This window comes from Theropithecus gelada, chromosome 16 (assembly GCF_003255815.1).
Source record: "Theropithecus gelada isolate Dixy chromosome 16, Tgel_1.0, whole genome shotgun sequence".
Lineage (NCBI taxonomy): Eukaryota > Metazoa > Chordata > Mammalia > Primates > Cercopithecidae > Theropithecus > Theropithecus gelada.
The window spans coordinates 28,601,515-28,628,833 of record NC_037684.1 but is presented as its reverse complement, the minus strand read 5'-3'; the positions used below and the strand labels follow the sequence as shown (position 1 = coordinate 28,628,833).

Sequence of the window (27,319 nt, the reverse complement as noted above, 5' to 3'; positions counted from 1 at the left end):
GTCAGTGCCTCCCATTGGCCTAAACTACCCAGAAGCCAGAGGGAAAGCCATTTGGGACTATATTCTATTGTGACTCTGAGCAGAGCAAGGGAAGGATGGGGACACTTCTTTCACACATCTCTGACTCCCCAACATCTAACCCATGGCCTGGCATGTGATATTCACGCTATAAATATTTGTTGAATCAATATATGGCCCCTCATCTAGATTCTGCCAGGCAGCACAGGGGGCTTTTTGAATGTAAATGACCTGATGATTCAGGATCCTATGACCAGCGACTGTCACCCTCTGTCACCTTTCTTCTGCCCCTTTATCTCTGAAGGCACTGAAGGGACCCTGCGTGAGTCAGGGAGGGCTCGGGGGAGGAGCAAGAGTGGGAGGGGCAGGGAGGAGGGTGGCTTTCTGACAACTTAAAAGGGGCTCGAACCACTTCCTCCCCAGACAGGGGTAGCGCGAGGCCGGGCACAGCCTTCCTGTGTGGTTTTACCGCCCAGAGAGCGTCATGGACCTGGGTGAGTGAGCCTCTTCATGTGAGAAGGAACAGTACCAGGGTCTCGGACACCCAGACTGACCCTGTGGAATGGGGGTGGAGGATGCGGGTAGAGCGCATAGGGGTGCTTCCTGGAGAAATCAGTTCTGATTTGGTGGGCATTGGAAGCTACTTCCAGAGAATGCCCCCTGCTGCCCCAGGAGGGGTGCACCTGCCCTTTCAAACCTGGGGAAGGGGTCAGCCTTTTGTGCCAGTGGGGACAGGGGAGGGGCCGAGATCATGTCTTTCTAAAATAGCAGGGACATAAGAGAGTGGCGGAGCTGGGCTTGGTGGTCTGGCAGAACCTGTTCTCATCATGAGGGTGATAGGTTAGGCCCTCTGGGACCTCTGGGGACAGGTTTCAACAGAGAAATTCTCCCTAGAGAGCTTAGGACCTTCTACCCACTCTCTCATTCCCACCTTTCTCCGCTGCCGAATATTCGTATACCTGTCCACTTGGGGTCAGGAGGAGATGCAAATGAAAGGTGACTGGGTTGTGAGAATGGTGCAGTGCATTGCAAATGCAAGCTCTGGTTGCTTTCTCTCTGCTGCACATCCCACCAGCTTTGCTCTGGCTTTGCTGTTACCTCTTGCAAGTTAAGGAGTGGACAGGCAACATGGAATGGGATGGCAAGGGGCACTCAGCTTGGAGAAATCATAGCCAGGCCTTCAGCACAGCCCGTGCCCCTGAGCAAACCTCACACACTCTGCACCGGCAGACAACTCTACTCTTCAGAAAGCCCTTTCTTGGGTCTAACCTCCGTCTTGACTAGAAGGGGTCCAGGGGAAGTGCTGAGGGTGTTCTGAGTGGTTCATCCAGCTCCAGACACCTCCTTTATAAATCTCAGCTGTGGAGTCAGACCAGGCTGAGGCTAAGAAGACCAGGTTCCTAGATGGCTTGTCTCACCAGCAAGCAATGCACCACGGCGGCCTCAAAGCCGCAAGGGGTTGGCTTTAAAAAGTGAAGGTTCCCTGGTGCTGTCCTCACACCCCTCCTCGCCACACCACAGCCTCCTTGATTTCATCTCTTCCTTCCCCGCCTGCCCCAAACCCTGGGTCTGGACCCAGCAAACAGCTGTGAAAGGGTTAAAGTGGTCACCCCCACCCACTGACTGTGAACTCCCGAAAGGCAGGTTCAGATGCTTTGAAGATGTGAGGAGAAAATGTCTGTGGAATGAATGAATACATTGTATCAAGAACTCAGTAGAGTTTAGTTTTTCAAAATCTCTTCCAAATGCCTCATTTCCCAGCCCATCTACCCTTAAATCCCAGTCCCCAGCACTCCGGCCCCTCCATCACAATCCCAGAATACAGACGTCATCCACAGAAGACCCTGCTCCAGCCTTTCATATTGGCCTCCAGGAAGGAAACCAAGCAGTGCCCAGTGGTGTGCTGCTGGGCGTTTGAAAAGCAGCTCCCCGGGATGGAGCACTGGTAGCTGCCTCCAGGGTGGAGGGAAAGTCCTGAATTTGTAGTGCTTGCCGACTTCCATGGTGTAAATTCTCCCCCCCTGGCTGGTTGATTTCAAGCCGTCCACATGACTGAACAGGGGGTTGGGAAGATGTGCGCAGTGGCTTGCCCCAGACTAGGTTTGGGGGTGCTAGACTCCTAGGCTTTGATGCAGGGAGAGAGGGTAATCTCTGGTCCAGGAGGAAGGGATGTTCTTGCCACTTCACTCAACTTGAGACAGCCCCAACGGTCAAACCCGAAATACTGGTAGGAGGGGAAGCCACTGACAAGCTTTGCTCAAAACGGGCTCTGGGCCGTTGATGGGGTGGGTGGGCCTCGGAGGATCTGTTGTTCTTTCTGCTCTTCATCTGCCCAGCAAGGAGCAAGAGGTGGGTGAGGAGGCAGGGTTTCTGTTACACAAAATGAAAACTCCAAAGCGGGGCTGAGCTGGCCTTTTTCACGGTTTGAATGAGCAGCTCCGAGGCACCCTCCCCACCTTCGAGCAATGAGACCAAAGATCTTTCATAGTTCTCAAAAGCAAAGCAAGGGAAAAATGAACCCATGAGAGACATGTGCCTCACAGCTCAGACACAAATGCTGGCAAAGGGGGATGCTGAAGCTAATTCAAGGCCAGTTTCCCGCCTGCCAGAAACTTGGCTGGGGAGGAGAGGAACGTTGCAGCCTGGGGTCGCTGTTGGAAAAATCTCTCCGCTTTGCTTGGGACATTCCATCAACTCTTATTGTTTGAGGGATTCAGGGATGACCAGTCTGGTGGGGAGAGTGACACATATGTCACGAAGCCACTGCAACAGAGTGAGATACAGCATTGACCGGGGCAAGGGCAAGACAAGAAGGGAATAGTGAACCTGGGTCAGAGAGGTATTTAAGGTGGGTTTTGAAGGGTGTATAGGAGTTGTCAAACAAACGAGGAGCCACAAGGGGCCAAGGATGTGGCAGGAATGGCAAACTCCATTGCCATCAGAGGCTGACAGCGTAAAAGAGGGAAGGGGCATAAGGTGCAGGAAGTGGAGGGGAGTAGAGTAACCCAGAGGGTGAGTGCCCCACCTAAAGGCATTCAAATCCATTATTTCAAAAACTCCACGCTGCCAAGGAGAGTGTCCTGGGGACTAAGGCTGCAGCCATGTAGATGGTCAGCTGAGACAACAGTAACAGAGACAAGAAAGAAGCACGCGGAGGGGAGAGTGGAGTAGCTGGCCATGCCAAGGAGGAAGATGGGGAGGAAGGACACAGGCACAGGAGACCCAATCCTTAAAACGTGGTACAGCATGCCTAAGGAATTCGGACTTTATCCTGAAAACAATGGGGAACCATCAAAGATTTTTATTTTTCAAGTAGGTGAGTTAAAGGATGAGATTTGTGTTTTGGAAGGAGTTCTGTGGCAGCAAAGAAGCGGCAAAGCCCTGTGTCAGAACAGAGGTGGGGCCGGCTCTGTTGGGGGCTGGGATGTTGGGGGATGGAAGCAGGAAGCACTGGTGGCCAGTGGGGCATGGGGAGCAAAGATTCCCTTCATGCTCCGTGGAGCGTCCTAGACACAGCAGACTCATCAGAAACGCAGCCTGATGCAGTAGCAAGAGCCCAAACCTTGCTGTCCCGTTCAAATCTCAGGTCCCTCTCTTAGCAGCTGTGTGACCCCAGGCATTTGGCTTAATCTCTCTGGGCCTCTATTTTCTGGAATCTAGGATGAGGATCACCAGGGTAGCTCATGAGATGTTATGAGGGAGAGACATACAGACCCAGTGACAGCAGAGAAGGATGGTTAGGAGTGTGGTTTCTGGAGTTGGAGAGTTTCAAAGCCTGCTCGCCTGCTGGCCATTGTGTGACTCTGAGAAAGTTACTTGCTGTGTTTCAGTTTCCTCATTGGTAAACGGGGTTAATAGTAGCACCTACCTCATGGGGCTTTTGAGAGGATGAAATGAGACCATACGTGCAGGCAGTCTGGCGCGCAGTGAGACCTCAGTGAATATGAATTATCTCATTAGATACAGCAGTTGATAACATAGAAACTGCAAGATCTATCCGGCTCTCACCCATCCCTACCTACTGTCTGAAAGTGGATTCCCCAGATCTCTAGACCTCTAACTACCTCCCTGCTTCTCCTCTCTCTCCCCTATCCAAAAGAGAGAGAGAGAGAGAGAGAGAGAGAAGGTGTGTTGGCAGGTGAGGAAGTTCAGAGAGGAAAAAGCTTGGGGTGACTCTTAGGGAGAGCTGATTGGGCAACTGTGATTTCCTGGGCAGTCTGGAGGACCTGGAAAAATGTGGGGATGGAAGTTCATGGTTTAGAGGTGGGGGCAGCCAGCCAATAATTATCTTTCCTAGACGGGGAGTCTCTCATGTTGGGGGCTTAGGTTGGAGTTCTAGGGAATTTTCATGATGATCATTAGTGAAAACTCAAGAACTCAGAAAACACCCAACATCTAGGTCAACCACTCCTTAGCCCCAGAGATTCCCAACTTCACTGGTCTCCCCCAAGCTGCTGCCCCAGACCAGTTGCTTTATGACTTTGTAACAGGCAGGGATGATTTGACTCATGGCCACTGACCAGGCTCCCTTTTGCCACAGACGAGAGTTCCCCTAAGTTTCCCTGTGATGTTTCTTGAAAACCACCTGTTATGGACCTACAAGATCCTTGTTCATCCACCTCCTCCAAAGCACCTGGAACAAGAACTCACGGGCACACACGCCAGCACTCCCCCAATTCCCCTGCCCTGACAGGAACAGCAGAAGTGGGACAGTGCCCAGGAGAGGGGTTATCAACGGAGTAAAACAGAAACAAAGTTCTTGCTACTCAGATCTCACCCGTTGTGACTTACCAAACTTTGAGGTTTCTCGTTTCTCCCTGACAGTCAGAGCGGGCTTTCTCTAGAGTAACTGAAAGACATTTACGTGTTTAAAGAAACCTCGAGACTTGACCTCTGGATGAGTCAGTGGAGGATGGGCAGAGCGTTGAACCCTGAAGAGTGTGGTTGGGTATAAACATGTGGACTTAAACTCAGGAGCTCAGGGGTAATTCAGTGAGAAAGGAGAATGAGGGGTGCGGTGGGGAGCTCTGTTGTCACAGGGTCCAATCCCAGCGGGACTGCAAATGCCTGAGCCCAGGCTGGGAACGAGGGGACAGTGGCTGCTTGTCCCCAGAACAGAAAATGCAGCTAGGAAGCCCGCTTTGAGTGGACAGTGGAGGACTGGACTGCCAGGCCAAGCATTAAGGGCTTCATCCTCAGGCATGGTTAGAGCCCCTGAGGATTGAGGAGGAAGGTGAGGTGGGGACTGGCATCAGAGCTAAGCTTTAGGAAGATATGTCTAGCAGTAGTGTGCAGGATAATTTGCTCAAGGCGGGAGAAATACCTATTTATTTATGTAGCCCAATGCAGTCTCTCCTTCCCGGAGGAACTCCCAAGCCCAGAATCCTCGGCTTTACACACTTTCCGGGGAACACATTAACAACTGCAACCTGGATGCCATGCAGGGAGGCCTCCAGCAGGTGGTGCTGTGGCCAAGGACACAGAAGTGCCAGGCTCTCACTGCTTCCCCAGCCTCCATAGGGCCCCCAGCCTCCAGGAGAAGGTGCCTTAAACAGGTTCCCACGCATTTCCTGGCCCTGTTGAGGTTGGAGCTGTCATGGGCCTGCCTTCACTTGTGGCACTGCAGTTACTGACTCTCCAGTTGGCCAGGCCCTACCTAGCTGGGACCCGAGGGTCAGGATACGGGAAGAGGGCCACCGACACCCTGACTTGTAGGTAAGCTAAGACGTCTAGGCAAATTACTTTGTCAACTGTCCTCCGTGCTCAGCCTCAAGAAGAAGTAAGTTCCTGATGGCCCTGAGGCTCAGCCACAAAACCAAACTGAGCACATCCGGGCCTTGTGCTAAGCCGGGATCCCCTTCTGCTGCTCAGACCTCAGGAAGCCTCCTGACTTCCAGAACACTTCCCTTCCCAAAGCTGACCCTGTTCCCCCTTCCACCTGCCCCCCCAAGCCTAGGTTAGAAAACAAGTTAAAGGAGAGAAAGAGTATGCAGGCACTTCAATTAAGCAAAAAAAATTAAGAAAGAAGTCGTGACATCAGGAAAGAGCATCCTTCCCCGACACTGCCACAGGACAGCATCCCCTCTGTGTCCTCTCGGGCCATCTTGATGCCCTCTCCCTTGGAAAAAGGACAGGCATTCGTTTACTTGTCATTCGTGTATTTGTTCATCATTCATGTATGTATCATTTGTATATTCATCAGCACACAATTGTGGGACACCTCCTCAATTCTGGGCCTGCACAAGATGAAAGGGAAGGGATCTCTGCCCCAAAGGCAAGCCAAGGGTGTGGGCCCAGTGGACCAACAGTCAGTGCTGAATGAATGTCATTTCAGTGAGGGGGTGTTGTGGAGCTGGTGGGGCCCTGAGGCAGTCTCCATCGCTGTGGACCAGTAAGGTACCTCATCCCTCTACCCAGCCTGTGGGGTGGTCCTCCTTCCTCAGCTCGCCTCCCTCAGGAGACACTCAGGCCTGGCTTTATGCACATGTGGCTGCCCACTCACTTGGATGCCAGGAAAATGCTCCTGGGCCAGTGGCTACCAGCACCAAAGCAAGGCTGGAAATGTGTGCACCCACCCCACGACCTCATAGCTTTGCTGCCTCGTCCCACATCACGTGGAGTCGGGGGGGCACTCAGACCCACCAACCAAGCTCAGTCTTGAGGGGTGGTCTGGGCTAGAAAGACTTCCCAGCTCGAAGCAGCAGCCTAGATGGGCCAAGACAGGGGGTGGGAGGGGCTGCCCTGCATTCTGATGCTGCTGCTTTCCAGGACCTGGGAATGGAGGAGGACGAGAAGGAGGTGAGGACAGTGATGCCGGGCAGCGGGCCAGGTGTTCAAAGGCACAATCTGGTTCTGATGTTCTCTTTCAGCAAAGACAGTGCCTGGAGCTTGAGAGGAAAGTTCCCAACAGCGTCTCCCCCTCCACTGCTTTCTTTAATAATAAAGACTTGTCCCTGCCAAGCAATAACTTTCTCGCCTTGTCTCCTACAGGGAAACCAATGAAAAGCGTGCTGGTGGTGGCTCTCCTTGTCATTTTCCAGGTGAGGTTCCCTGCCAAGGAAAGCTCTGTTCCCTTCTCCACATGGCCTCCCAAGTCAGGGGTTTAGTGGAGGAACTGGGCATTTACTAGAAGATACAAGACCCAGACATAAGCCCGCCTGCCATTCATTAAGCTAATGGCTGTCCCCTCACCATCTGCTGAGTGACCCTGGAGAGCCACAGATGTTCTCTGGACTTCCTTTACTCCATTTAGATTAAAACATGGGGGAAAATAACTTGCCACCTTCCCTATCCCACCTCCAATCTCCCTGCCCAGGAGACAGAAACATGAGAATTCTCTTAGAGAGAAGAGCTGCAAAAATGGTTACTGGGTTTTGTGCGTGTGTGCTGAGAAAATCACCCTGGATCTGGAGATCTTGTTACTATCCTATCGCCCCAAGGTTGTCTCTTTCCAACCTTCACCCAAAGGCTCCCCTCGCAGCCCCCTTTTTCTTTGGTGAAATGGAGACCCATCTGGCCTCCCTGGCAGGGGAGCGAAGAGAGGATGGGGCCCTAGGGGTGGGGAGAGGGGCGGATGAGCACATACTTTATAGCAGGCCTGAACTCGGCAGGAACAAAGACCCTCACTTTACAAAGCTCTGTTTCTCAATCCAGAAACAGACAGAAAGTGTACCTCACCAAGTGCCAAAATTAGAGGAAACCATAACTCGCAGAGTCAACTTTCCCCCATTTGTTAGATGTGGGAGCTCAGAGTGGGGGCCGGGGAGTCCCGCTGAGGCCAGAGCGAGCGAGTCAGTGCTTCAGAATTCGGCTCGTCCCCAGGTCTGGAGGCCAGACGGGCAGCCTTCCAGAAGCTCAGGCCAGAGGCAGGCCCCAAACTGGGCACTCTTCCCAAAACCCCATCCCGGAGGCCCCCGGAGCCTGGGCTGCAGCCCACAGCCCACAGCCTGGCCCCTTCCCCATCACCACTCCCTCCTCTCTCTCCCCTGTCTCCAGGATCTGGGGGGCTGTGCTGCTGGCAGTGGAGGCTGGAAGGTTGGGGCGGGGAGGAGGACAGCTGAGGCTCATTCCTCCCTTTCACTTGAGGAGGGGGTGCTCAGACAGGGCAGGATGTGGTGGGGCTGTGGGCTGCAGAGGCAGTGAGGCTGGGGGAGGGGGAATTATAAAACAGGAACAAGGTTCAAGGGGAGACGGGAAGGCAGGACTGGATGATGAAGAGTGCACTTCATAGAGGCCGGCAATACCGCCCTCCAGGAAGGCTGAGACCCCCTCATGTCCAGGGACCCCGAGTCTAAGGCCTTGGGCCGTAACCATGGCTGGGCCAATGGCAGCAGCCTCCTTCAGGGCTCCCAGGCTGCAGCCATGCCCAGGAGAGGGAAGAGGGGTTGCCGCTGGCTTTTCGTCTCAGGCTAGCAATGGCCAAAGAAAAGGCTCCTGGACATCATTTTGTCCTCACCCTGTTCCCGAGCAGGACAGTGATGAATCCAGAACATGGATGTAAAAAAGAGATAGAGACACGATGCGGTGAATCCCTCCAGCACAAATGTGTAGAAACCCATCGTCGCTGAGCTGCTGAATCTGGTTCCTGGAGATAGAACCATGAGCCTCGCGAGGCAGGTCCTCCAGCCCAGCTCCCTGCCCTGCACGAGCCCGTCCATCGCTGTGCGCAGAGGCACGGGCAGGCCTGGGCCCCCTCCTTCATTGATAAAATCACAGCAGGCTGCTGAACCTTCACCCGGCCCTGCAGACAGGCTAAAAAAAGCTCCAGCAGCTGAGTCCTGCTGATTGGGATCTGCCGGAAGAGATGCGAGGAAGAGAGAGGCAGAGAGGTGGGAGGAGAGGGCGGGAGCACAGAGGGAGAGTGGGAGACGAGAGCCGCGCTTCCTTCCAGGGACACAGCTGCTGAGGAGGCCTCGCCTCCACCCCTGTGGCCCATCATCCATTCACAGTCTTTATGGCACTTGGGCTCACGTTGCCTGAGCTCCTGCTGGGTGCTAAGAGCAGCCCCAGGATCTAGAGTCTCTCCAGGTCACCCACCACCCGTGATCACAGCACTTGGCCCCAAACCCAAGGCTTCATGGCCTCAAAATGGGAGCACTTGCCCTCCTCTCTTCTCACTCCAGGCCCTCCTCAACCTTGACCCCCAGGTGGATTTTCCCCCTAAAGCTGAGGTCTTTTGTAAGCCCCCTGGAAAACTCCGCCAAGTTCTAAAGGAGGGTCAAGAAGAAAGACACACGTTCCCACTCTCACAGAGCTCCCCGAGGGCAAAATTAAAGCTCCATGGAGAGGAAATGCTGCTGGAACCTGGGCTAGGTACCTCACAGCAACCATGTGAAGCCAATAGGATTCATCTCCATTCCACAGAAGAGAAAACTGAGGCTCCGAGAGAGAGAGAGAGTTTAACCAGCTCAAGGCTCATCTGGGCTCCCAGAACCCCACCAATTTCCAGGCCCCTGTCAGCACATGTAGAGTCTCTCAGACTTGGCAAAATCAGCCACTTGCTACTTATTAGCAGAACTGTAGAATCTCAGGCCCCATCTCAGCCTACTGATTTAGGATAGACATGTTCACAGGATTAACCAGGTGATGTGTATTGGAGTTAAAATTTGAGAAGCACTGATTTCAAACCAAAGAATCACCTGGAGACTTTAGGCAAACACAGATTCCTAAGCCCATCACCTGAGATTCTGGTTCAAGTGGGGCCTGAGAATTTGCAGTCCTAACAAGTTCCCAGGTGACGCTGTGATACTGATGATGTGGACCTCACAATGAAACCACTATTCCTCCCACCTGGGCAACATGGCAAAATCCCACCTCCACTAAAAATACAAAAATTCACTGGGTTTGGTGGTGTAAGGCTGTGGTCCCAGCTACTCAGGAGGCTGAAGTGGGAGGATCACCTGAGCCTGGAGAGGCCGAGGCTGCAGGGAGCCATGACTGCACCACTGCACTCCAGCCTGGGCAACAGAGTAAGACCATGTCTCAAGAAAAAAAAAAAAGAGAGAAACCATTGCTCTAGGCTAAATCCCAGCCAGAGTTGGAGCCACTCAGCTAACCTGGCCTGTTTTCCCTCATTTCCTTCCCTGAAGGTATGCCTGTGTCAAGATGAGGTCACGGACGATTACATCGGAGACAACACCACAGTGGACTACACTTTGTTCGAGTCTTTATGCTCCAAGAAGGATGTGCGGAACTTTAAAGCCTGGTTCCTCCCTATCATGTACTCCATCATTTGTTTCGTGGGCCTACTGGGCAACGGACTGGTCGTGCTGACCTATATCTATTTCAAGAGGCTCAAGACCATGACCGATACCTACCTGCTCAACCTGGCGGTGGCAGACATCCTCTTCCTCCTGACCCTTCCCTTCTGGGCCTACAGCGCGGCCAAGTCCTGGGTCTTCGGTGTCCACTTTTGCAAGCTCATCTTTGCCATCTACAAGATGAGCTTCTTCAGCGGCATGCTCCTACTTCTTTGCATCAGCATTGACCGCTATGTGGCCATCGTCCAGGCAGTCTCAGCTCACCGCCACCGTGCCCGCGTCCTCCTCATCAGCAAGCTGTCCTGTGTGGGCATCTGGATACTAGCCACAGTGCTCTCCATCCCGGAGCTCCTGTACAGCGGCCTCCAGAGGAGCAGCAGTGAGCAAGCGATGCGATGCTCTCTCATCACAGAGCATGTGGAGGCCTTTATCACCATCCAGGTGGCCCAGATGGTGATCGGCTTTCTGGTCCCCCTGCTGGCCATGAGCTTCTGTTACCTTGTCATCATCCGCACCCTGCTCCAGGCGCGCAACTTTGAGCGCAACAAGGCCATCAAGGTGATCATTGCCGTGGTCGTGGTCTTCATCGTCTTCCAGCTGCCCTACAATGGGGTGGTCCTGGCCCAGACAGTGGCCAACTTCAACATCACCAGCAGCACCTGTGAGCTCAGTAAGCAGCTCAACATCGCCTACGACGTCACCTACAGCCTGGCCTGCGTCCGCTGCTGCGTCAACCCTTTCTTGTACGCCTTCATCGGCGTCAAGTTCCGCAACGACCTCTTCAAGCTCTTCAAGGACCTGGGCTGCCTCAGCCAGGAGCAGCTCCGGCAGTGGTCTTCCTGTCGGCACATCCGGCGCTCCTCCATGAGCGTGGAGGCCGAGACCACCACCACCTTCTCCCCATAGGCGACTCTTCTGCCTGGACTAGAGAGGGACCTCTCCCAGGGTCCCTGGGGTGGGGACAGGGAGCAGATGCAATGACTCAGGACATCCCCCTGCCAAAAGCTGCTCAGGGAAAAGCAGCTCTCCCCTCAGAGTACAAGCCCCTGCTCCAGAAGATAGCTTCACCCCAGTCCCAGCTACCTCAACCAACGCTGAAAAAAGACAGGGCTGATAAGCTAACACCAGACAGACAACACTGGGAAACAGAGGCTATTATTGTCCCCTAAACCAAATACTGAAAGTGAAAGTCCAGAACGGGTTCCCACCTGCTGGGGTGAAGGGGCCGAGGAGGGTGAGTGCGAGGAGTGTGGGAGTGGCCTGATGAGTCCTCCGAATGAACCTTCTTCCGGCCTCCCACAGACTCAAATGCTCAGACCAGCTCTTCCGAAAACCAGGCCTTGTCTCCAAGACCAGAGATAGTGGGGAGACTTCTTGGCTTGGTGAGGAAAAGCGGACATCAGCTGGTCAGACAAACTCTCTGAACCCCTCCGTCCATCACTTTCTCCACTGTCCTCCGAGCCAGCAGGAATGGCAGCTGCCACACCGCCCTAAAAGCACACTCATTCCCTCACTTGCCGCAGTGCCCTCCCAGGCTCTCAACAGGGGAGAGTGCGGTGTTTCCTGCAGGCCAGGCCGGCTGCCTCTGCTTAACCAAAGCCACACTCTGGGCTCCAGAGTGGGGATGACATGCACTCAGCTCTTGGCTCCACTGGGATGGGAGGAGAGGACAGGGAAATGTCAAAGGCGGGGAGGGTGACAGTGGCCACCCAAGGCCCACGTTCTTTGTTCTTTGTCACAGGGACTGAAAATCTCTCCTCATGTTCTGCTTTCGATTCGTTAAGAGAGCAACATTTTACCCACACACGAATAAAGTTTTCCCTCGAGGAAACAACAGCTTTAAAAGAAAAAGAAAACAAAAGTCTTCGGTAAATGGCAAATGAGTGTCTTTGTTTTGCAAACCCCCACACCCCACCTGACTGTCCCGTCTCCCCTCCTCCCTGCCCTCCCCCAGGCCTCATTTCTTAGAGATGCTCAGAACCACAGAGGTTCTTAGCTCAGGAATGCTCTGAGCCCATCCGGTGACAGAGGACCAAGACGCTAAAAGGTAGAAAGAGGTTGAGGACAGGAGGTCCATCTTAAAATACCCTTCCAGAGTTCATGGGATAGGCCTTAAGCCTGCACAGTCAGCACTGAACCGGACATGCCGATCCTACTGCAGCTTTGGGAAGACCACGTTGTCCAGGTAACCTCGATACCTGGGGACTCTGCATTTAGCAGCTCTTGCACACCTGTCCCAGCTCAGCCCAGAACTAGAGCCCTTGACCTTTTGCCAGCCCCTTAGACTCTGAAAGCTGGGGTTTGGAGGGAGGGCCTTTCCGTGGGCTCAGAGACCACAGCATGCCGGACTAGGGGTCAGGGATGGGACCCTTTGCTGGCTGCATGAGAGCTGGAACCACCCATGACGCTCTCTGCTGGCCACTGTAGCAGCAGTGGCCTCCACAGTGTATGTCATAGTCCCTTCCTGCTGCTACAACAAAATGCCACCAATGGAGTAATTTATAAACCATAGAAATGTATTTCTCACAGTTTTAGAGGATGGGAAGTCCAAGATCAAGACGCCAACAGATTCAGTGTCTTGTGCAGGCTCTCTCTGCTTCCGAGATGGGGCCTTGCCGTGCCCTCTGGAGGGGACAAACGCTGTGTCCTCACATGGTAGAAGAGTGGAAGATCACAATGAGCCGAACTAGTTTCCTCCTGCTCTTTTATTGCTATAAGAGCATTAATCCCATTCACAAGGGTGGAGCCTTCATGACCTAATCACCTCCCAAAGGCCCCCCCGACTTCTCATACCATTGCCTTGGGGTTTATGTTCCAACATATGAATGTTGGACAGATACATACGTTCAAACCATAGTGTGGCTACCAACTATGGAGGAGTAGGGAGAGAGGGACAGACACAGGCCCCCACACAGGCCAGGTGTTCATGTCATTTCGTGCCTTGGTGCCCACCCAGAGCCGTGACTTCTGCAAGCCAGAAAGCAGGTCAGTCCAACCTGCAATGCATCGAGAGGGGTCTGAAGGACCCAGAGCTGCAATAGCTCTGGCCTGGGGGGAACTAGAGGGAGGGCTGAGACACTCACGCAATAGGTGATTCCATCAATTTCCCCAAGTGGAAAGAGCCTCATTGAAAATGGAGCTGCCTGGTAATGACGCCCATTCTCTCATCTCGCAAGAACGTGACATTACCCTCCTCCGAGAGATGCACTGGGCTGGAAGGTTTTTAACAAGATTTGTCAGCTGGTCTCCAAGCCGGGAATCGGTGCCCTGAGAGGAATGAGCCTGGCACGGATGCAGTCAGCGTGGAGCAGCATTCGCAGCAACGGCATTAAATATTAAAAGGCACAGCTGCCACTGTGTGCGTGAGCGTGCGGCCAGGGGGCGATGCCAGTGTGCGTGTGTCCCCGAGGGGAACCTGCCGGAGCACATGTGCGTGTGGCGCCCGCTGGTGTGGACATCCTAATGAGGTTACAGATGGGAAAACAGTCGGTTCCTGAAGGGGAGGAATGTAACAGCAGTCATGGAAAAGGCAGCCAGGCCAACCGCGCCAACGCGCCACCTCAGCTGCTGATACATTTTTCTAGAATAACTGGACATCTCCAAATATTTACAGAGAAAACAAAACCCCCAGCAATGTTCATTCCCTCAAACTGCTGTGTCTCAGAAGTTCTGACCTCGGCTCAGTGCTGGCCTGATCCCTGCTCCCCTGCCCAAGGCGCTCACGTGCCCATCTTGAGCTTGGGGTGACCCCCTGGTAAGAAGGAAAAGGCCCCCTGAGAGGCTCACCCAGGGCTTCCCTCTTCTTTTCTTACCGGCTTCATACATCTGCCCCCTCTTCCCGGATTCACAGCCATGAGCCTGCTCCAGTCACCTGAAATTTCCTTTTCATGTCATCCCCAGGCCCTCGTCTTCCTCATCCTTGCTGGCTGCAACCCCAGGTCAAGCCCAAGGCATTCCCAGGCCACAGATCTGCCCTTTCAGCTAGAAGCACCACACCTTTCTCATCACAGACTCACAGAGCTCCAAGGGACCTCAAAGATCAGCTGGGCCAATCCCCCAGTCATTTTCTAGATGGTGAAACTGAGGCCCAGGGGGGAGAAGCTGACTTGCCTGAAGAGGCGTTGCAACGTAGGGATATTGGTTAAACTTGCTTTGGGAGCCTAAGCGTCTGGCAGGGTTGCAGGAGGGTGTGGGGGACAGCAGAGACTCTGGAGCTCTGCCGACTTGGAATCTCATCTCTACTGCTTCCCAGCTGTGTGACCTTCAGCTGTTGCTCAACTGCTCTGAGTCTTGGATTTCTCAACTGCAAAATGGAAAGGATTTGTATAAACACTTAGCACAATGCTTGGAATATTGAGTGTGGTGGTAAGGAATGGGGACTTTGCAGCCAGACTGCCTGGTTTGAACCCCGGCTCCACTACCTGGGCTGGTTACTTAGCCTCTCTGTACCTCAGTTTCTTAATCTGTATAATAGGGATATTAATGGTACCTATGTCCTCGGATTGTTGTGGAAGGCAACAAATCCATATATGTAAAACGCTTAGAAAAACTTACATATGCGTTGTTGGTAATCTTTAGGAGATGTTTAAGAAATGGTAACTTTAAAAAAAAAAAGTTGCTAACCATGAGGAAACCAAGTTCAATTCCTTAGCCCATTTCCATCCCCACAGAATTTATAATTCAAGCTGGAAGGCAATTTAGAGATGAGTGATTCTGGCCTTTCCATCCATTGTATGGTGAGTCAACTCATGCTCAGAGAGGGAAGCAACTCACCTGAGGTCTCTCGGGAGCTCTGCAAAGATGGGGGAACTTTAACCTCGTTCCCCGGGCTCCTAACCAGAGCTCTTCCCACCAGACCCTGCTGGGCTCATGGGAACATCCCTGCACATCCACCGTGGCACCTGCTCTCATCCCACGCTGTCTCGTTCTCTCCAGCAGGCACCGTCCATCTTGTCCTTTGATTAGGTCCTTAAGGAGAACCTCCCTTCTCCCCTTTAAATAGCTCCCATGCTTATCACTGAGTCTGGAGAATGAATGAAATACAAAAGAAATATGGCAGCGGGCCCAAAGGAAATCAGGCAGCTGATCTTTTTAAGAAAGGAAGATGGGCCGTCTTCTCTGGGAATGGTTCTCAGTTACATGTCTTTGCTGAGGGTGAACAGTTGGAGGAAAGGAAACAGACCTAAAGGGATTGGCAGGGGAATTAAGGCAAAGGAGAGGGGGAAAGGCAGGGGGAAGATGGGGCAGGAATGGGTTTTAGGGAATACACACTGGGGGTGGGACTTGAAGCGTATCTTCAGTGTGTAGTCAGATGCCCCTTCCTGCATGCACACACGTGCATGTGCGTGCGCGTGCGCGCGCGCGCACACACACACACACACACACACACACACACAGCCTCCGCAGGTTTCCCAGTCTCAGGTGAGGAGAATGGGGCTCTGTTAGTCTTAGAGACAGGTGGGTCCATGGCCTTCTTTGCAGAGAAGATGGTTAGAAATGGCCATGTTCCTCTGGTCTGAGACCCTAGGGAAACCCCAGGGAGAGTAAAAAAGGTGGGGGGGCCTCTCCCTCAACTCAAAAGAGCAACCGTGTCAGGCTTCAGAAAAGCAAGCCCTCCTGGCACTCCAGCCCACGGAGCAGCTGTCTGAGAAGCCCCAACTCCTCCAGCAGCCACCCGCTCTGTCCCTGCACTTCTCTTGGGCCCAGGCAGAGCCACTGACAGGAGTCTGTGTACAGAAAAAGCTCCCCAGGCCCTTTTCTGAGGAGAGCTGCTCCAGACTAAGTCAATCTCAGCTGATCTCGTGCGAAATCAGAAATGCCGGGATGTGAATTCCCCACGGGCTCCTCTCTTTGAGTCTGTGCGTGACCCAATTCAGATTCCTCTGCCGCCGTCAGATTCTCTCCTGCCCATGTTCACTTTGAGGATGGATATAACCTTATTTCTGTGTGTTGTTCACTAACCCCAGGGAATTCTGTGGCTGGGCTGTCCTACGTGTCACGGTAACCACCACACAGTGTGGCCTCCAGGTTCTCATCTCTGGGTAAATAAACATCTCCTCACAGGCTTGGCCAGGTCTGGACTGGCTCGGTCCCTGCATGATGCAATAGGTCTTGAGGTCAGATATCCGTGCCCACTAGCAAGAGGGCAGGTAAGGAGACAGTTCTTGCCCTGAAGTCCTCTTGTGCCTGTGTCAGAGTTTATTTAGGACAGAATAGTTTATATTTGCTCCAAGTAAATAATATCTGACATTGGGAAGCACAACAGATGCAGCGGATGAGATGCCCCCAAACCATTTCCCAATGTTTAAAGAGGCCTGGAAAGGCAAGCTCATTGATCTCATTTGGTTTATGCAACTGCACTCCAGTGACTGAAGCAGAAACCTGATCACGTGTAAAGACTGAATGGTTCAGTCTGCTTCTCAGGCCCAGGGGGTGTTTTCTGTGGCCTGGCCCAGGCCTATGGTGAAGCCAGTGCTAGGGGGTCACCTATGCGGAAACCAGCACTGCCTCCTGCCCCGAAGCTCCACAGACTTCTACAACTGACTCTCTGGACACGCTGTCTTGCTTGCGCTAGCATCTCTTACCTGCCACCTGCCCTCCTCCGCACACTCCCATTTCGGGAAGCTCAGCTGCTGAGGGTGCAATTGGCAACCTCTGGACTTGGAAATCAGGAGGAAGGGAATGGGAAGAATGGTGGCAGCTTTGTGACTGGGCTGTTCAGGAAGACAGCCCTCTGCCTTAGTTCTCCAGGGCAAGACACAGGCCTAGACCCACTGGAATCCTTCAATCCTTTGTCAAAAGCAGAACTGGGATTTTCGTCCAAGGACTACACCTATTGTGTCCCCAGCATCCTTCTTAGTTGCCCCCTCCCACCCATGCTCATCAGAGCCGAACCCTGAGGAAACCATGGACCACAAGACCTTGTGAGCTTTTGTTGCTGGGAGTGTCAGAGGCTGGGAGACAGAAGATATGAGAGATGAGATGTCCTGGAAGGGATGGCAGGGATCACAGAGGCTGGGGGCAGAGGAAAGAGACGTTGAAGAGGTGGAGGGGTGATGAACCTAGGCGGGAGACAGGCTAACATTTACTAAGTGCCTGTGATGCACCAAGGACTAGGATAGCTATACTATCTTCCATTGAATTCTGACGACAACAGAGAAGGAAACAGGTTTAGTGAGCTCATGTAACTTACCTGTGGTGACACAGCTAGCAATTTTATGAAGATGTTATTACATACTATACACTGTATTAAGCATCGGTATCTTATCTCATTTAATCCCCACAACAACTGTATTAAGCATCGGTATCTTATCTCATGTAATCCCCACAACAACTCTACTAGAGTCTCATTTAATAAATGAGGAAACTGAGGCTCAGAGACGTTAAGTAACTTTATCAGCGTCACACAGCTACTAAGTGATTTCAACCAGTTCTAGCTGCCTCCAAAGTTTGCTTTTGCCACCCTACTACACCATTCAACTAAACAGCTGTTTAATACCAAATATTTCCAGAGCCCCTACTGAGTGCCAGGCGCTGTACTGTGTCCAACCAACATCTTTCAAACCGTGTCAGACACAGAACTCTGACCTGGGAGAAGGGAGAATCAAATAACAAAGACACAGCCCCCATCTGCCGGTGGCTGTGACCCCCACAGCTGGGCGATAACCAGGTCTTTGCTGCTCCACAGAATCTGGTCCCCGCTTCTCCCCTCTGGGCCCTGCTTCTCACCTAGGCTTCCTCCATGGGCTAGCCCTGCAGGGCTGCACACCACCTGAGAGGCACATGGCTCTCAGGCCTGAGATGGCTTTGCCATAGACTCACTGGGCGATATGGGCAGGTCACCTCCCTTTTCTGGGCCTCCAACTCCCCAGCTGTACAATGAGGTTGCTGGACCAAATCATCTCTACTCATTGCCTCCAGCTCTAACTTGCTATGGGTGCCTTGTCTGCGCAGAGTCCAGGAGGCCAGTGCTCAGCGGGGCAGGGCTCTGGGCATGTGGATGCTTGCAAGAGGTGCAGGGCAAGTGCGTGAGGGGCTGAGGAAGCTGCTCCACCCCCAGCTGTGGTTTCTCATGGGGCCACCATGGCAGCAGGTGGAGGGAAGTGTTTGTCATCCTTCCAACAAAGGCAGTCAAATAAAAGCCTCCCGGGGCACCATGGGAATAGGCAGCAAGGGCGCCAAAAATAAAACACACTTTTCCTTTGATAGGCATCGGCAGAAGGCATAGGCAGCTGCTAAGGGAGTCTGTCCTCCGGGTGGTGAGGAAAGGGTTCAGATTTCAAGCCCAAGAACACTCACACTCACACACACACTCACAAGAGCAGTCTCACCTCACAAACAGCCCGCACATACAGATGCCCAATATTCACACAAGAGACACCATCGCACATATCACACACACGCACATACACACACACACCAGTCACACAACCAGCACACGCATATACACATACAAATAGAACACTTAACACACCAGTCACACAACCAGCACACGCATATACACATACAAATAGAAAACTTAGCCGGGCGCGGTGGCTCAAGCCTGTAATCCCAGCACTTTGGGAGGCCGAGGCGGGCGGATCACGAGGTCAGGAGATTGAGACCATCCTGGCTAACACGGTGAAACCTCGTCTCTACTAAAAATACAAAAAACAAGCCGGGCGAGGTGGTGGGCGCCTGTAGTCCCAGCTACTCGGAGGCTGAGGCAGGAGAATGGCATAAACCCGGGAGGCGGAGCTTGCAGTGAGCTGAGATCCGGCCACTGCGCTCCAGCCTGGGCGACAGAGCGAGACTCCGTCTCAAAAAAAAAAAGAAAACTTAACACACCAGTCACACAACCAGCACACGCATATACACATACAAATAGAAAACTTACCCCCATACAAGACCAGCTTCATAGGCCGCGACCTGTGCAGTCACGCTGGGCCCTGCACTAAGGCCCATGCTGGGTGTAATGCTTTGCTGCCTGCACTTTGAAATTCTTAATGATTTTTAAACAAGGGGCCCAGCATTTACATTTTGCACTGGGCCCTACAGGTTCTGCAGTTGCTCCTGCAGGTGTGCACTTATGAGAGCGTTCACTACATGCTTAAGCATATATCTTTTAACACTTTTACACTGTTGGTGGGAGTGTAAATTAGTTCAACAATTGTGGAAGACAGTGTGGTGGTTCCTCAAGGATCTGGAACCAGAAATACCATGTAACCCAGCAATCCCATTACTGGGTATATACCTAAAGGATTATAAATCATTCTACTATAAAGACATATCCACACATATATTTATTGCAGCACTATTTATAATAGCAAAGACTTGGAACCAACCCAAATGCCCATCAATGATAGACTGGATAAAGAAAATGTGGCATATATACACCATGGAATACTACGCAGCCATAAAAAAGGATGAGTCCATGTCCTTTGCAAGGACATGGATGAAGCTGGAAACCATCATTCTCAGCACACGAACACAGGAAAAGAAAACCAAACACCACATGTTCTCACTTACAAGCGGGAGTTGAAAAATGAGAAGACATGGACACAGGGAGGGGAACATCACACACTGGGGCCTGTCAGGGGTTAGTGGGGGGCAGCATTGGGACAAATACCTAATGCATGAGGGGCTTAAAACCTAGATGATGGGTTGATAGGTGCAGCAAACCACCATGACACATGTATACCTGTTACAAACCTGCACATTCTGCACATGTATCCTGGAACTTAAAGTAAAATTAAAAAAAAAAAATCCTACCTTTATAGACAAGAGTGCATCCACTATACACATACACACAGATGCACAAACACATGCATCCTACAAACGCAACACCCACACAAACAGCAATAGCCCCCCATGTGCATGCGCCAAAGCACACGCATTGATACCCAGAAGGAGCTTAGACACTCACAAGCAGCACCACAACATGCAGCCTACGCCCTGCAGCCTCCTGACACAATTCGATTGACTTAACATTGGGGACAGCAGAACAATGTGCCGGGAAGGGGTTTAGAGAGAAAACAAGTTCATGTCCTCCACCCGCAAGTTCATGTCTCCCACCTCTCTCTTCGGCCCTGGGCGCACCCACCCCACTCAGCGGCTGGGATCAGAAGAAAGGGAGAGCTGGGGAGGTGGACGCATGGATGGAAAGGGGACAGGGACGGAGGTGGAGAGGGAGAGAGAGGGTAAGAAAGAACGGGTGGGGAGTGGGGGCAGGAACTGAGTCCCCAGGCGAGCTGGCCCCAGCAGTGGTCTCATAAGAGCTCAGAAGGTCTTGAACCCAACGAAGTAAGAACAGTGCCCCTGTGCTCCCCACAAAGCACACGCGGTCCTGCCCTCAGAGTCAGTCAGAAGATGCCCACCTCCCTTCTTACTAGCTACACGGCCTTGGGCGTGCCATGTAACTCTGGGCCTCAGCTTCTTCCTTTGTGAAATGGGATAGCAAATTCTACATTACAGGGTGGCAAGGCACACACAGACACAGCACCTCCTGGATTCCTGCAGCGTTCAACAGCTCGTCTCCTGATCAGGCCTGCAATCTGATTCTCCGGGCAGAAACTCCAGACCCCCTCATTACAGCAGACATTTGGAACACATTTATATCCCATCTTCTCCTCCTCTCACTTCACACCTCCCAGCCAGGTGCAAGCACAGAGGTGGATGTAATTCATGGCCACCATCCCTTCAGGGACCTTCAGGATCCCACAGCCCTATCCTGCCCCACCCCCTACCCAAACCAAACCAAGCAGGACGCCAAGGCCTGCAAATTTTTCTTCCTCCTCTATTCCTTTTTTTTTTTTTTTTTTGACGGAGTTTCACTCTTGTTGCCCAGGCTGGAGTGCAATGGCATGATCTCGGCTCACCGCAACCTCCACCTCCCGGGTTCACGCCATTCTCCTGCCTCAGCCTCCTGAGTAGCTGGGACTACAGGCGCCCGCCACCATGCCCAGGTAATTTTTTGTATTTTTAGTAGAGGCAAGGTTTCACCGTGTTAGCCAGGGTGGTCTCGATCTCCTGACCTCGTGATCCACCCGCCCCGGCCTCCCAAAGTACTGGGATTACAGGCGTGAGCCACCGCGCCCGGCCTCCTCCTCTATTCTTTACCCACAACCTCTATTCTCCACCCCCAACCCTAACCTTCCTTATTTATTTACTTATTTATTTAGAGACAGAGTCTCGCTCTCTCACTAAGGCTGGAGTGCACTGGCTCACTGCAACCTCTGCCTCCCAAGTTCAAGTGACTCTCCTGCCTCAGCCTCCTGAGTAGCTGGGATTACAGGCATGCACCATCACGCCCAGCTAATCTTTGTATTTTTAGTAGAGATGGGGGTTTCACCATGTTGGTCAGGCTGGTCTCAAACTCCTGACCTCTAGTGATCCGCCCACTTCGGCCTCCCAAAGTGCTGGGATTACAGGCGTGAACCACCATGCCCCACCTAACCTTCCCTATTTAAAATTGTCCCAGGCTCTGTCCCTTCCCTGAAAATCCCATCAATCTGTTAGGTGATACCAGGTGCTTAAGGAGGGATTCAGAAAAATGAATGGGCCCTAAGGGGCGTGCTAATGTGCCCCATTCCAATTAGAGTCATCCACAGGAGAGAGGAAAGGTCATCCAAGTGGCCACCAACAAGAAACTATTTCATCAGATTTCTTTTTTTTTTTTTTTTTTTGAGATGGAGTCTCACTCTGTCAACCAGGCTGGAGTGCAGTGACACGATCTCAGCTCACTGCAACCTCCACCTCCCAGGTTCAAGCGATTCTCCTGCCTCAGCCTCCCAAGTAGCTGAGACTACAGGCGCCCGCCACCATGCCCAGCTAATTTTTGTATTTTTAGTAGAGACAGGGTTTCACCTCATTGCCCAGGCTTGTCTTGAAATCCTGACCTCGTGATCCGCCCACTTGGGCCTCCCGAAGTGCTGGGATTACAGGCATGAGCCACCGCGTCCGGCCTAGTTCATCCGATTTCTTATAGGGCATAAGTCACTCAGATCCCCGCACAGGCTTTCTGTCAACTTACTGAGAGGGAAACTGAGGCAAAGAAGAGTGAAGTGACTTGGGTGAGCAGCAGAGTTGGGGGCTGTGGTCTTTCTGATGTGCAGCCTCCATGAGACCAGATCCAGAATAATCCACGCCCCACCGCACTAGCACACAGCTGCTTCCCATTCCCCAGGCGTGGGAAACAGCCGGGCTGGTTGGAGGCCTGCCAGGGTGGGAGGTCTGGTCACCAGGTGCCCCAGGACAGGGAGGAGGGGGCAAAGCAGGGGGTCTGGCGTTCAGATTCCCATACAGGTTTCACCGTTTATCATTTGTGTGACCTTGACAAGTGCCTTCTCCTCCCTCCATGCAGTTTTCCCGTTTGAAAACGGGTGTGATGTTGTGAAAACTTCCCTAGAGAGTTACGTTAAATGAGGTAGTGGATGTAGACCTCTTTGTAAAGTGTACAGTGGTGGAGAGGGTAACAGGAGACACTCTCCCATAGCAGTAGCTGGAATAATCGCCTCTGCTGTGGGGACCTCAGTGGCGAGTTTAGGGGTCATCTTTCCCCGTGAGACGAGGAATTACTCCTCTGTGACACACGGGGACAGAAGGCATTTGCTTTGGTTGCAAAGTGAGGGGACTGGCATTGCTGAGCCTGTGTGCTCCCACGTCACGTGGTCCCTGGCAGGTCCCCACTTCACCCCTGTCTGACCAAAGTTCCTCCCAGGAAGGGAGGCTTTAGGCCCCAAACTTAGCAGGTCCAGACCAGCTCCTGATTGGCTGACCTAGCCCAGTGCCTGGCACATCATAGGTCAAAACATGCTCGTGGAATAAATGCTCATGAATGGTGAATGCGGGGTCTTTCCACACCCTTGACTCACAAGTTTAAAATCTACCCAAAAACCCCCGCGTTGCAGAGACATGCCCAGGCAGACAGGCCCCTCTGTGGGAAGAGCTGTTTGTTGTGGTTAAAGGTAAGGGCCCCCTTTCAGACACTGTCCTGGAAAAGTCCCAGACAGTCAACAGATGACCCGGCCTTTTAATGTCCACCCCATCCCTGCCAAGCACAGGGTCCTGGGCTCTGACGCAAGCACCTCTGCAAATAGATGTCGTTTCCATGGGAACTGAAACCCCAGTTTGTTTTTCCCTCCAAGGCACTCTGTAATTTCCAGCACAGTCTGTGCAACGTCAGCCTGGTAACCTCGTGCTGAGCTGTTCTCTGGGTCTGCGTCCAGCACAGGGCGCTGAGCTGACCTAGAGAGGTCATGGCAAGGCTGTGCTCCCAGAGGGCCTCCAGAGGCCATGGGCCCCAGCCCCTGCCTGCCCCCTACAGAGGGGTGCCCGGTAGATAGGTGGAGTCAGAGGCGAGTCCTTGAACCTCCCTAGGGGAGGTCTGGGGGGGAGGGAGGCGTGGAAGGATGGGGCTCATTTCCAGTAAGAAGTGGGAGGGAAGGAAAAGGTCTCGGTCTGGAAGCCTGGGCCCCAGGGAGGGCGGGCGTTGGGTAACAGATGATTTCTGGCTGCTAGGGGAGGGTGTGCTCTCAGCAGTTGGATCATTAGCCTCTATTGTCTGAGCCTCCGTGAGGAAACAGCCGTGGAAGCAAAAGCAGAGCCAGAAGGACTTGGGGAGATGGAGGTGGAAAGAGGGGGAGGAGACTAGCAGACGAGGCAATGATGAACTTTAAGGACAGGATGCCAAGAGGATGGAGGAGGGGCTGCCCGTGCCAGAAGAGTGCTGCCCCCTGTCCCCAGCGCCATTCAAGCTTAGGGCCTGGGGAGGCAGGTCCTTCCCTGCTCCAGCCTTGAGATGACCAAGGCCCCAGCCAACACCTTGACAGCCACCTGTGAGAGACCCAGAGCCAAGGACCCAACAGAGGCCCAGGTTGCGGCTGTCATGCTCCAGCCTCCTTCCACCCGCCAGGGGGAATGGACAAAGTGTTCCTCCAACCCCTTGGGGTGGCCTAGGGGCCCTCAGGGACTCCAGAAGGGGAGTCTGAGGCCAGGGTGAGAACCAGGACGCCTTTGAATGAGCTCTTTGGCCCCTCTCTCTCTTTCTCACTGCCCTCAACAATAACACCTGCTCTCATGCTTCCAGGGCACCGTGGGCGAGGTGAGGACTCCAGTGTGAAAGTGCTACCGCCAAAGCCTGACTGTTGTTACTACTACCCATGGGGGGCCCCGCCCGCACCTCTCACCCTCCACCATGTCCGGAGCCACAGGGCAGAGTGACTGCCTCTCTTCAGCCATAGTCCCTGGGTTATTCAACAGCGTCTACCAGGACAGGCAACCAAGGCCCCAAAGAAAGGGAGAGTAATGCTGGGAGGGAAACAGGACATGGCAGGCAGCAGCCTCTCCCCAGATTGGCAGGCATTGCCACTGCTTCCTGGGGGCCCCGTAGCCTGGTGGCCCCAGACCCCAGCGCTCATACTCTAGCCCAGCCTCAGCAGCTCAGGCCACCTCCCCACTCCACCTTGCGGTTAACAACAGTCAAACCACTGACCTGATTTTCTGCAGGGAGGAAAAGATAATAGAGCACCTCGGCACATGCGCACACGCGCACGCGCACACACAGAAACGCACACAGACACACACACACATGCACACACATACACACATGCACACACACATGCATTCACAGACTCATGCACTCACACGCATACACTTGCACACATGCACTCACACACACACGCACGCATGCACACACACCCGCTCAATGGAAACTTTCTCTGTCTCCTTGACAGGAACCCAGCCCTGCCCGGGAGCTTCCTCAGGTAGAAAGTTCAGTGTTTATCTGCGGTTGATCAGAGGCCTGAGTTCCCGGAGCCTCCCTGGGTGAGCACCGCTGGTTTGACCTGCCTCCCCTGCCCAGGGACAGTGCCTCTGGAAGGTCTAGGTCTCTGTGGGGCGTCTGCTTTCCCCCCTGAACTCTTGGCATTGTGCTGGGCACCGAGAAAGGGATTGATAAGACCCTTGACCCTTAAAAGAGCCAGAAAGATCTGGGATGGGAATAATTCCCGAATAAACCAGTGCTTCCTCTCCCTAAACTTTCTCCTAACTCAGGGTCCCCTGAGCGTCAGAAACATCTCAGGGCCATGTTCTGCCACATACAAGTGATGAGGTGTCCTCAAAGTAAGTTCTCAATGGTTGGCAACTCTTCTTATTTTTCATCACCATCAAAGGGCAGCCACCTTCCTCCGCCAGTGGGGCAACTGAGTGAAGGAGCTCCGCGCCCCAGCCACCCCCTCAACTTGCGGTCTTGGAGATGCACAAAGTGTCAGAGCCGGAAGGGACACCGAGGTCACAGCCAGGAAAGTGTTTTGCTGAGCCTGTCACTAAGGCAGGCATCCACACTCACTGTTCAGAGTGTGACCTGAACCCGCAGCCTCAGCACCACCCAGGAGCTTGTGAAAAACCAAAGCCTCAGGCCCCAGACCCAAGGAATCTGAACCTGCATCTTAACAATGCCCTCAGCTGATTTTTAGCCCAATAAGTTTGAGACTCCCTACTCCCCCACGCTGGGTTCAGCCCGGGCCTAGGCCTCCTAAGAGCTACATTACGCCCAAAGAGCTGGTCTGCTGTGCCCACGAGAGGCTGCGGCCAACCCGCCACGGCCACCACTGCCTTGTTCCTCCAGCCACGTGTCAGATGAGGTTGATGTGGTGCTAAGTTTAGGTTCTAGCTGCCCACGTTGAAGAAGAGCAGGGGGCAACAGCTTTGCTCCTCTGTGCACAGAGGACCTCCATGCCCTACTCTGCCCCAGATGCCACCTCTCCTCCACCTTCCAGACCTTGCCTTTCTCAAAGCAAGGGGCGGTGGTAGGCAGCGGGCCACATGCTTGGTCTCGTCTTATCTGACCTAAGCTTATAAGGCTAACTGGCTCACTCGTGCTCTCGGAGCTGATGGTGGTCACCAAGGTGACCCTGTACTCCAGTTCGGCCTGCCTCCTGTACCGTGGCTCGTGTCCTCTGGGTGGGATTCCCAGCCACAGACTAAAGCCAGAACGTGGGCCTCGGCATTCTGCAGCAGTCAGCTCTGCAGCCGAGCTTCAGGCACTTCAGAGAGGACAGTTGTGCTGCTAGAAAGGCCACGTGTAGAACCTGACCGCCATTAACAGCTCTCAACACCCCTAGGGTGTGAATATCATTGATTCCTTTATTGCTGTTAACATTTTAGTGTGAATTAGCTGCTGACTGTCAATTGGCTGGCAGAGAGTGGCTGGGACATCCATACTGTCAAGTTTTGATAGGAGATACTGGTCCTCCAGAGGGGAAAAGCCCAGTCCAGCTATTTCCACCCCCTCCCATGCTGCTGTACCTAGCCACACTTGCTTGTCTCAGCGTCACTTGGGCCCTAAGGCAAGGGGTGCCAGAGCAGATTCTCCCCAGAGATGGTGAGTGCTGGAATCGCTCCCATCTGTATGCTAGGGTTCTGCACCTGGGGCTCAGATCCCTAAATTCCTTTTAACCATAGTAGTGCCTCAGATAACTCTCATCGTCTATTGGGTACTGCCAGCGTGCAAAGCTTGGAGATCGCCTATTTCCTGTTGTTCTCCAGTCTTCTGGCCTGTGATTCTGAGGGGTTCTATGAGGAAGGAGGCCACCTCTATCTACCTGCAGCTCTCTCAACTCAGATCTCTGCCCTCAAGGCAGATATTCCCCAGATGGAAGGAAGGAAGGAAGGAGGGAGGGAGGGAAGGAGGGAGGGAAGGAGGGAGGGAGGGAGGGAGGGAAGGAAGGAAGCAAGGAGGGAAGGAAGGAAGGAAGAAAGGAAGGAAGAAAACTAATATTTGAGGGTTTCCAAAATGTGTTGGTCACTATGCTAACTCTAACCATTAGCTCATCCAGTTCTCACAACACCATGAGTTGGTGCTATTATTCCCATTTTACAGTCAAGGAAACTGAGGCTGGAAGAGGTTAATAACGTGCACAAGGTTACCCAGTTAATAAGTGGCAGAGCCAGGATTAGAACCAAGATCTGTCTGATTCTCCCACTACCTTCCAGGTCTAGAGAAGTGAGGCTATGAGTCATGTGCTCTCACTCCAAGGCTGGCCGAAGGAAGTGGGCAGCTCAGA

At 53.1% G+C, this 27,319-nt stretch overlaps 1 protein-coding gene across 6 annotated transcripts; it reads left to right on the top strand.

Moving 5' to 3' along the window:
• The first annotated feature begins 427 nt into the window (after positions 1-427).
• CCR7 (C-C motif chemokine receptor 7) lies at positions 428-12,157 on the top strand. Of its 6 annotated transcripts, XM_025362014.1 has the most exons (4): positions 452-512; positions 1,338-1,339; positions 7,009-7,058; positions 10,107-12,157. In XM_025362014.1, the coding sequence occupies exons 3-4, from the start codon at positions 7,017-7,019 to the stop codon at positions 11,181-11,183; spliced, it is 1,119 nt and encodes a 372-aa protein (XP_025217799.1). In that variant the 5' UTR covers positions 452-512; positions 1,338-1,339; positions 7,009-7,016; the 3' UTR covers positions 11,184-12,157. The 6 variants fall into 6 exon arrangements, with proteins under 6 accessions (XP_025217795.1, XP_025217800.1, XP_025217799.1 ...); XM_025362010.1 differs by lacking the exon at positions 1,338-1,339 and having other exon boundaries at positions 428-512; XM_025362013.1 differs by lacking the exons at positions 452-512; positions 1,338-1,339 and adding an exon at positions 4,910-5,002.
• The last annotated feature ends 15,162 nt before the right edge of the window (positions 12,158-27,319 follow it).